The 11,319-nt window shown below is 40.3% G+C and overlaps 1 protein-coding gene across 5 annotated transcripts in view; it reads left to right on the top strand.

Moving 5' to 3' along the window:
* Positions 1-630: 630 nt before the first annotated feature.
* Positions 631-11,319, top strand: part of CARF (calcium responsive transcription factor) — a 28,453-nt gene continuing 17,764 nt past the window's right edge. The window contains exons 1-5 of one of the 5 annotated variants that reach the window (XM_075608588.1): positions 631-692; positions 5,757-5,875; positions 8,974-9,087; positions 9,732-9,843; positions 10,811-10,934. In XM_075608588.1, coding sequence (XP_075464703.1) covers positions 5,768-5,875; positions 8,974-9,087; positions 9,732-9,843; positions 10,811-10,934 — 458 coding nt within the window. In that variant the 5' untranslated portion in view covers positions 631-692; positions 5,757-5,767. The other 4 variants (XM_075608587.1, XM_075608585.1, XM_075608586.1 and 1 more) reach the window with 4 other exon arrangements.

The raw sequence follows: 11,319 nt of genomic DNA, 5'->3' as shown, positions 1-11,319 counted from the left end.
TTCAGTCAGGTTTACGGGTTCTTAGTATAATCACTGAGTTTCATAGACTATTGGATTCTAGATGATAAAGATGTGCACTTTTCTATGAAAATACCTTTCTATTATTTACGAACCCCCAAATATCCCCCACACTCCATGGAGGTTGATATATCTGTAAAATGATAATAATAATAATAATAATAATAATAATAAGCATCATCATTTTATCATTAATAATAATCATGAAAATTGCACAGTATCAATAACAAATAAATACCCTGCACCTGTTATTCACCTTTAAATCTTCACAGCATTTTATAATCAAGGTTGTTACAGGTATTTGTACGCGTAGAGAGTTGGTGTTCTAAAGAAGCAAATAGAAATGCAGAAATGTAATGTTAAAGAAATTACTTCAATAAATAATTAACCAGATTTTATTGAATCATGGAGACTGGTTCCAAATAAGGAAGACCTGACAGGTCTGAGTTTATATTTTAATACTTTCTAACCTTATATATATTTAAAAAAACAAAACAAAAAAAACTTTGCTCATCTAGCAAATACACTGTTGCTATGGGTTACGCCTGGGCTTTCTTCCATCCCACTTCCTGCTTCCGGGTTGCGTTCCAGCACCCAAGTCTGTGCTCTGACCGCTTCCTGCGCATGCGCGGTGGCCCGGTCTCCATGGTGGTGCCTGCGAAAGCCAAGACGAGGTTGAGTAGACTCGTTCTGAATATTCTTTCCTTCGGCGTCTCGCTGACTCCCCGCCCCCCGTGGGGCCCGCTAGAAAGGAGGGCTGCGCTTGGACTCACGGGGTCCCAGCCCGGGGATTTACATGGGGCCTGTTACTGCTTTGTATTATTGTTTTGCACCCTCCAAATATGGCGGGGCCGCTCCTTGTGTGTATGTAAATATATATATATATATATATATATATATATATATATATATATATATATTCTATATATCTCACACACACGCACACACACACTTGTTTCGGGAGCTGTACATACACAATTAGTAACATGCATTACAATTATTTAATGGGGTGCTGCAGCATTCCCTACACCCTTAGTTCCAGTCTGTGTGTGGGGTGTATATGTATGTACAGGAGTGCAGTGACCTTTTGGGGCAGGGGGGCTGTGCATATGAAATCAGTCGCATACATACATTACCATAATGTAAAAATATATAAACCCAAGGGGTGTGGGGACTGCAGCATTCCCTGCACCCCATGTGCTGTGTGTGTGAGTGCACGCTGCAGCAACCCCCCCATTGTTTGTTTTTTATTTGTACATTATGGTAATGTATGAACACTTGCTTCCCCCCCCCCTCTCCAAAAAAAAAATTGTTTCTTCACTCCTGGTAGCATACCATGGGGTGCAGCGTGTAGTAATAATAATTGCTTGTTCTTGTGTAGCGCTGCTAGTTTTACGTAGCGCTTTACGGAGACATTTTGCAGGCACAGGTCCCTGCCCCGTGGAGCTTAAAATCTATGGTTTTTGGTGACTGAGGCACAGGGACATAAAGTGACTTGCCCAAGGTTACAAGGAGCCGACACCGGGAATTGAATCTGACTCCCCTGCTTCAAATAGAGGAAACAGAACCAACCGCTCAACCTTAATAAACTGTAGTGAATGGTATAATTAATTATGTGGGGTGCATGGGGTATTTGGATTATATATATATATATATATATATGGATAGAGAGAGAGAGATATCGATCGATCCAAGAGTGATCAAGAAAAGAATCCCCCAGAGATTGCACTCCTCCACAAGTTTACATATTTAGGGAGATAGATAGTGTAAGGTTAAAACTGTCTTCTGGAATTGATAAGGTTAAAAAGAATACGCTGGCCTTGCTATTTTCACGGGAGGCTATCGTAAATAGCTTGAGACCAACTGTTCAATGCTTGTCAAAATATTGTTAAAACAGAGGATAGGGCTGCCTTATAAGTCACCATTGTATATGTCTCTTGCTCAGCAGTTAAATGTTTTAAGCTCTACAGAAAAGGCATTATGTGAAGGATACATGTAAATTTAGATGTGTACCCATATTTGTAACAGATGACAACTGTATTTTTGTCCCTGCTTTGTGTATATAAACCTGCTTGAGAATCATTAAAATTTAGTTGTGACAATTCAACCACTAGCTTCCTTGAATTTTCACAGCTCCGAGCTCGTATATGCTACGCTAATTGAAAGCATCCCATATCTGTTGCGTTTTAGTAGCTCCCGGGAGAAAAGGTTTTGCTTGCCCTAGAAGGACCTGATCTGTAGAGATCTAACAGATAGTTCCCTAAATAAATTTTTTTGGTGTAATACACCTGGGCTGGAAATCGGTATCAAGGTATAACCAAAAGACAAGCGACCATGCCAAAAAAAACTCAAAATAAAATTGTATTTAATATATTTATAACTCACTAAGTGCATTTATATACAGTGTCAACATACATTATTAAAATCCCCAGTGGTGGGATGGGATGCATTTAGATCAAGTTCAAATACTTGTACAAGATGAAGTAGGTAAGTATATCTTCATCTATAGATATTAGTGAGGAGGTTACAGTAGTCCAGACTGGAGAGAATAAGGGCATGCATTAACATTTTAGTAGAAAAATTAAACTAGCTGTAAGGGGATCAACCCTATAACCATGGCGTTATCAGCACCACGCTTTAACCAACTGAACTGACAATATTCTATTACAAAATATATGGGGTTGAAGAAAAGAAAAAATGGCGGCGCACAGTCGGAGACAACACACGGAGGGCTAGTAAGTAAGCTCTATGAAAAGTTTATTGGCACATGTAGTACAGGGTAAAACGCACTCTTACGCGTTTCACGCCGGATGGCACTTTTCAAAGAGGGTATATGGGGTATCGGTACTATTTTAAGTACACACTCGGCGTATGGCGCCTTCATTTGTTATTTCTTTTTAATGCTGAAGTTTCCGTTCCACTATTGCTTTTAAACTGAAAGTGAATTTATTTTAGAAAGACTCTCCTTTCAAAAAATATTGTGCCTAAGATCTAGGCCCTAATGTTTAATAAACTGTAAATGTTGTAATGCATTCCGGGCACAGTATTTATTCTGCACTTGAAAAAGGGGGTTCCCCCTGAAATATTGTGCTTCTGTTTGTCTCCAATAAATATTCTGAATGTCCTCATGGATTACTGCTTTCTCATTCTCATGACAGAATCTTAGTAATACTTTGTAAAATTAATAGTACTTTGCCCAAGGCCACGTTGACCACTGGAGTCACTCGTATTGTGTTCATTATAAATAATTCATTACATTAGAATCAAGGTCCCAAATTGTGTGTGCAGACCTAAGGATGTAGCCAGCTTGACCCTACTGATAAGGTGGATATAGTAGGCACGCATGGTGTCATGCGCACCTGTAGCTTGAGTGATCCGTGGCCTTTGGGATTTCTATGACATGCGCGACGGGGAGACGGGGCTTTGTCACGCGGCTGCTTCACCCTCATTGGGTGAACTGCCCACGTGACCTGGCTGTCGCGCCACAAAAACATTTTTTGTCTCGCAAAAAATACTGCGCGGTCGCGCGCTCTATGGCGTGCCTCATTGAGGTGCAGCCTTTTGTTAACGCCGCGCTCGTGCACAGTATGAACACGGCCTAACAGTTTCCCTTCATTCAATGGCAGTGATAACGCACAATATCACAACATTCTGCCATAATGTGACGGAGGTCAATATAACCCTGGCTACATCTGTATATACCTGTATACTTCCCCATATTCTGTGTGTTCGTTAAAAATGGCTACTGCTTAACAGAAACAAGTCCTTATTAATAATGTTTTTTCTTCTCTGGCGCTGACAGTGTATGTTGCGCTGTACATATAATTTTTGCAGACATGTCCCTGCCCCGTGGAGCGTACAATCTGTGTTTGGAGCCTGAAGCTCGGGGAGATAAAGTGACTTGCCCAAGGTCACACAGAGTTGACACCAGGATTTGAACCAGGCTCCACTAATTCAAACTCAGTGCTTTCAGAGCCACTCCTTCAGCCCTCTTAGTGTACAATTGATTTATATTTTTGTATATTAATGCAATTCAGTGGTAACAAGGACGCTATAGTGTATGAACTGCTCATATGTTGTATTTATAAAAATATGTATTATCGTAATTACATTATTAATATGAATATCGTTTTCAGACTATAATGAAAACAAACATTCCAGATAGTTTAACTTTCCTTGGGGTGGACAGGCATGCAAAGACATACATTAGATGTAGCATTCCCTAAAGATGCAGTAAAGGGAAAATAACGATCCCAAATAGCCATTCAGTACAATAAATAGTTTATTCTATTTATTACAGGACACCTGTCAGTCAAATACAATCAGAAACTACTGTTCCCATTATTTTGGGACATGTTGAGCAGCATTTTATTTTTCTACATATTTTGCTGTATCTTTGTACATAATATAATATTACATATGAAAATAAAAATCGCATTTGTGAGCACATTCACGTCCCAGGTCTGCAACCCCGCCTTTCCCCATTATCTCTTGGCATACAATGCTTTCACTGCAGCCAGGGATTCTGGGTAATGTCATGCAAATGGACACTTTTTGCTTCTTGTCTATAATTTGATAAAACATTAAAATTGTAGTAATGTTTACTGCTCCTGCTGAAGGGATATTCTGCGCTATCACTGCCATCGAATCCTTTTGTGATATTCTGCGTTATAATGCTGTATGTTGTGTTAACGGGGGGGGGGGGCAATTGATATTTGTATTTTCTACATCCCTACCCCAGTATTGCTCCACTCAAGTCCTCAAGACACCCCTAACAGGTCAGGTTTTGAGGATATCCCAGCTGACCTGTTGGGTGGTCTTGAGGATTGGATTTGAGAACCCTTGCCCCATCCCTGTTGAGCTTACAATGTAGTTCTTGGTGCCTGGTGCACAGGAAGAAAAATGATTTGCATGAGATCACAAGGAGCTGACATTGTTTCAACCAGTACATCTGCAGTGATGTTACAGGTACCACTTGGGCCACTCCCTATGATAGCGTTTCAAAATAACACATAAAGTTTACCAATTGACCTATTTCAAAGAAATTTAAAAATCCAGATTGGTGTAACTTCTGCAGCTGTAGAATGAATTTTCTTGTGCTTTACAAGATTGGTGCATTTTACAGCTATACTTCCTCCCTACACCAAAGAAAGAAAAGCATACACAATCACTGTCATGAATGATAATAAAAAGATGACTGGTATAAAGTTGGTTTCAGCAGAAATAAACCTATGTAGATAAGTGACTTGCCACTAAATATGGTTTATTGAGCCAGAACAAGATCCCCAATGAGTAGGCATGTAAAGTGATTTTCAGTAACGTAAAAACAACACACAAGGACAGTATCCCCAGCATCACTGCCATCACTGTGATATGTGTGAGCACAGAGCAGTTTTGTAAGTGTATATTTTGTAAAGCCCCTAAGTCAGCATCTGCATTGTATGAAATGGTTGAATGTTTTGTAACCCAAGGACAATTAAATCAATCCACCTGTGAGCACCCTTTCCTGAAACATCCACGTTTTTTGTTCAGAATAAAAATGAAATAAATAAAATCAACATGGCACCTTGACATAATGTAAAATAATAGAGCATGGATTGATGCTATAATGAATGCCTTTGCTGTCATTGGGGCCTCAAACATATAATGGTATGCAGGCGACTTGTATATTTTGAATGAACTGATTTGTTATTTTGTAAGAGCCTTGATCAACCTGTGTTATGTTCTAACTGTTCTAGGCCAAGTGGAAATGGAGAACAATGGATTGGAAAGTGACATTATAATGACGCGTCCCACAGAGCTACTGATCACTTGCAACAATACAGAGGAATCGGGAGTAACGGATGAAGAATTCCAGGTCAGCCAACCATAGACTCATCTGTAGCAGCTGAATTTATCCTGTGCCAAGACAATACTTAGCAACCTTAATTGTTGGGATGGGTCAAAGTGTAGCTCTTTAAGATTTGGCTCTAGACCAATATGCATAGTTCATGGGAGATCGATGTTATTTATTTATAAAAAATATTTTACCAGGAGAAAACGCGATGCTGCCTCTCGTTTTTGCTGTATGTCCTGGGTGCAGAATATTGTGATGACAACATTAGATATTACAGTTATAAACATGTTTAGAGTAAGAAACTTAAGAAGACATGAAAGATCTTAAACAGGTGGTGTTTTTCAGAGACAAGTAAATTAGTTTGGCATAAGGGTGAGCAGTAAGACAAGGAAGAGAGACCGGTGACATTATTGGACCACGGAACCGTAAGCAGGCTTGTGGAAGCTGATCTTGGGTAATAAGTGCTGAGCACAGTAGGGTACGAGAAGCCTGCTCAGATAATTGGGTAACTTGCCCAGAAAGTAATTGAAGTGATCTGACCTTAATGTATGTACAGGCATACCCCGCATTAACGTACGTATTGGGACCGGAGCATGTATGTAAAGCGAAAATGTACTCAAAGTGAAGCAATACTTTTTTCCACTTATTGATGCATGTACTGTACTGCAATCATCATATACGTGCATAACTGATGTAAATAACACATTTGTAACAGGCTCTATAGTCTCCCCGCTTGCGCACAGCTTCGGTACAGGTAGGGAGCCGGTATTGCTGTTCAGGACGTGCTGACAGGCGCATGCGCGAGATGCCGCTTGCCTATTGGGCGCACTGTCCTTACTCGCGAGTGTACTTAAAGTGAGTGTCCTTAAACCGGGGTATGCCTGTATATCTTTATTTATAAAGCGCCCACAGCTGTACTTAGCACTTTACAAGAGAGACAACACAGTACATGAAATACATACATAGTACAATTAGTGCAAAATGAAGATCAGGCAATAGAAAAAGGCTTACAATCTAAGTTCCTAAATTCATGCATTCCTAACTGTGTATTCTCAAAAGCGATTTAAATTGTAGTTTTACTTCTGTGTGCACACACGCATAACCGGTGAAATACTAATAAATTGCAAGGATAAAAACAATATATAGTGGAGATCAGAAAAGCAATATAGTTGTTAGTTTGGTCCATTCAATTGCTATCTACACAGCTTATTTTTTATGTTAGAGGTGGGATAGACTGTGGTACAGCTGTGTTATTCAGTGGCGACAAAAAGTTTGTGAACCCCTTAGGATTTTCACATATTTCACATACTGTATTTCAAATCTAAAGTTTTTTTAGATCTTAATCTAGGTACTAATGATGGATACAGATAACCTGATCAAACAAATGACACAAAAACATGATACTTTTTCAACATTTATTTATCCACAAATGATTTAACATTCAATATCCATGTGTGAAAAAGTATGTGAACCTTTAGATTCAGTACCTGGTGACACCCCCTTGAGCAGCAATGACTTCAACAAAGCATTTCCTGTACATGTTGGTCAGTCTCTCAAATCAGTTTTGAGGAATTGTGGCCCATTCCTCCTTACAGAAACTGCTTCAACTCCGTGACATTTGAGGGCTTCCTTGCATGAACAACTCGCTTCAGATCCTGCCACAACATTTCAATGGGGTTTAGGTCCGGACTTTGACGAGGCCATTCTAAAACGCAGAATTTCTTCTTCTGCAGCCATTCTTTTGTAGATCTGCTTGTATATTTAGGATCATTGTCTTGCTGCATGACCCACTTTCGGTTAAGCTTCAGCACATGGACGGTTGCCCTGATATTCTCTTCTAGAATCTTCTGATTCAATGCAGAATCAAGGTCCTGAGGTAGCCCCAAACCATCACACACCCACCACCATGCTTGACGGGGTGAGGTCTGTTCGAATGCAGTGTTTGTTTTTCATCAAATATAACATTTCTCAACGAGGCCAACAAGTCCTATCTTTGACTGGTCTGTCCAGAGAACATTGTTCCAGAAGTGTTGTGGTTCATGTATGTGCTCTTTGGCGAACGTCAGACGGGCAGCAATGTTCTTTTTAGAGAGCAGTGTTTTTTTCCTGGCTATCTTTCTATGAACACCATTTTTGTTCAGTCTTTTTCTGACAATTGAGTCATGAACACTTAACTTAGCCAAGACGAGAGTGACCTGCAGATCAATGGATGCTCTGGGGTTCTTTATGACTTCCTGAATGATTTGCCGGTTTGTTCTTGGAGATATTTTGGTAGGACAACCGCTCCTAGGTAGAGGGACTGTGGAACTTTCTCCATTTTTAAACTATGTGTCTGACATTGGATTGGTGGAGCCCCAAATCCTTAGAAATGGTTTTGTAACTCTCTCTAGACTGATGGGCATCAAGAACTTATTTTCTGAGGTCCTCAGAGATTTCTTTTGATTGTGGCATGACGTGTTTCCATACACCTGTATAGTGAAGACCAGACGCACCAAGTTTCTGATCTGTATATATGGTGGAGCCTCCCAAACTCACCCCTGAAGATCTGCCTAATTATTTAAACAGCTGATTCTAATTATCCCCGTTAATTTAGCTAATAAAACCAGGGTTTCACTTACTTTTTCACATACAATGACTTTTAATTACTCATTGTTTGTCTAATTCATACATCATTTTGTTTCAGTAGACATGGAATTGGTTTATATAAACCCTCTTGGATATTTAAGAAAAGACTGGTTTTGCTTCAAGAAGGTTATCATGGAAAAACTATGGAATTTACGTAATTATCATTGGGGTTCCCAAACTTTTTCTCAGCACTGTCCATCTGTACATAGTAGTGTTTTCGTGAGCATAAAATGGCATTGTGAGCATTTGTATCTGTGAGCTCATGGTTCCTCATAGGAGGGAACCTGCCCAGAAGATGGCCCGGAACAGGGCAAATGCTCTATTTCTCAATCATGAAACATCTGCATGACTGTCTGGTCTCTGGACGTAGGGCTATAACAGACCAATAGCAGAAGACCCCAGGTTCACATCCCTACCAAAACAGGGAGACATTCAAGTGAGAGGATTGCTACTTTGAGGTGCATGTTTGAAATAATCATCCTTCTCAATTTCAGAATGACACAAGCCAGCAGATAGCCACCCTCACTGAGCAGTACCACTTTGTAGATCAAAATGGGCACACCATCCATTATGAGATACAGTCACTCTCAGGAGGCAACACACAAATGGTAAGGTGTGTGTGTGTGTGTGTGTGTGTGTGTGTGTGTGTGTGTGTGTGTGTGTGTGTGTGTACGTATTTCGTCTCGTCGCCATGGTTAAAACAGCCATCTTGTTTACAATACCTTAACTCATTAATTACTGTTACTTTGCATCATTGTGAAGTTTTCTGTTTTTAATGAAAATTGACATGCAATGACTGTGTGCTCCTGGTACATTGTAGGGGAAAGCTGCCAAATGTCCTGCAGTGCAGTTTTGTAGAAAGGAAAAAATAGGTCAAGAATAACTAGGTAGCATAACATTTAATTTGGCAGCCGACATGGATTATTATTAAAGTTTATTTCATCTTCCAAAATGTTGTAAGTTTTCATTTGTAGGGCTCTCAACTCCAGTCCTCAAGACCCCCAACAGGTCAGGTTTTCAGGATACGTCAATCAGTGGCGCAGTCTTCGTCTGAGCTACCTGTGCTGAAGCAGGGATATCCTGAAAACCTGACCTGTTTGGGGGTCTTGAGGACTAAAGTTGAGAACTCCTGGTGTGAAGCGTTGGGGCAATGAAAAGCAGGCTGGATTTTATTTAACCCACAACCATACCCCTTGTTGTTTTGTCTTTGGATTCCTCAAGCACTTAACTTCTCTCTCATTGGTTGTTGAAGATGATCCTGGCCAGCGATACAGAAAATGGGCAGGTGTTCCATGTCATTCCTTCCAGCCAATCGGCAACAGCCCAGCTGATTATTCCTCAGGGGCAAATACAGAGCTCTAAAGGTGAGTGAGCTGCTCCTCTGTGATTTAGTGACACACCTGTTTCAGCTTCGCCTGGTTGATTTTGTGCTGCTTTTCACTGGCCTATAGTTTAAAATAATAAGAGTTGAAGTTTCCAAGAGGAGATGCGTAGCAGGGAGGTGCATGCAGTGAGCGAGTACATGCGTCGTTGTAAAAATCAACAGGAAAGGGTTTAGACCAGGGGTCTCGAACTCCGTTGAAGTGTCGAAGACTGAGCCACTGATTGAACCACCTGTGCTGAAGCAGGGATATCCATAAAACCTGGCCTGTTGGTGCCCCTTGAGGACTGAGTTTGAGACACCTGGTTTAGACCGTTGCAATGTAGTCAGTGGTTGAAGTGCGATTGTCCGTAGGTCATTTTTTAGTTTAATTGGAATCTTCTATTGCCACGTTTTTATATATGATCAATGATAGTTTTTTTTTAAGGCTCTTTCTCTTCTTATATACATAGGAAGGCAGGACGGTGCACTCACAAATCCACGGTAAACCGCCACGGGTGCTCCATGAGAAACCAGCATCATGAGGCATAGTAGCCGCCGAACAGAAGAAACAACACTCCGGTGGTTTTGGCAAAAACGCCAATCTCTGTACTTAATATACCTTTGTACAAAGACCACTGGGGTACTGTGTCTTCGGTTGGCGTATAATATATATATATATATATATATATATATAACTGTCAAGAGTTATTTTCGCCTTGTTTATCCAGCAATGAAGCACAGAATCGCTACTTTTATTTTGGGACTTTGACCCATGTGTGTATTTTTAATGCATCTCGGTTTATGTTGCAGTGTAATACATCTCAGAGCGTACCCTAACATAAATTTTATTATAGCTCAACCTCTTCACTGTCACGTTTGGTGGCGAGTAGTTTTCCCCACCACTGAATTCTATTGGCGGTATGAAGAAACAATAAAGTGGCTTCTGTTTCTCACACTGCTCTTAGCAGATTTTTTAGAACAAACCCAAGTGGAGAATCTGCAGGCACTGGCAGTCAGTGCAGCGCCAGACAGCACAAGTGGCTACATCATCAACTCCAATGCGTCCCTTGCTGTGTCTAAGCCCTCAATCAGGTAAAGGAAATCCACAGCTTGAGCAGTTTCTATAAAGCAACGTTGCACTAGATTGTCTTATTCATTAAAAACAATCACTTTGAAAACGAATCACTTACCTGTAATAGTGTGTTCTATCTATCTATCTATCTATCTATCTATCTATCTATCTATATATATATATATATATATATATATATACATACATACATACATACATACATACAGTGTTCTACAAACCTATACATTTGCACGCCCCGATTTAACATCGTGGCGTGCGCCTATTTGCCCAAGCAGCACACGTTTGGTTCGGCGAGTAGATTTTTTGGCGATTTGTCGACCACTGTATATATATATATACCCAGCGCTTTTTCAGCTACCCGGATCTGCCAACATGGGGCTGTGC

This window comes from Ascaphus truei, chromosome 7 (assembly GCF_040206685.1).
Source record: "Ascaphus truei isolate aAscTru1 chromosome 7, aAscTru1.hap1, whole genome shotgun sequence".
In the NCBI taxonomy this organism is placed as follows: Eukaryota; Metazoa; Chordata; class Amphibia; order Anura; family Ascaphidae; genus Ascaphus; species Ascaphus truei.
This window is presented reverse-complemented; position numbering and strand designations above follow the sequence as displayed.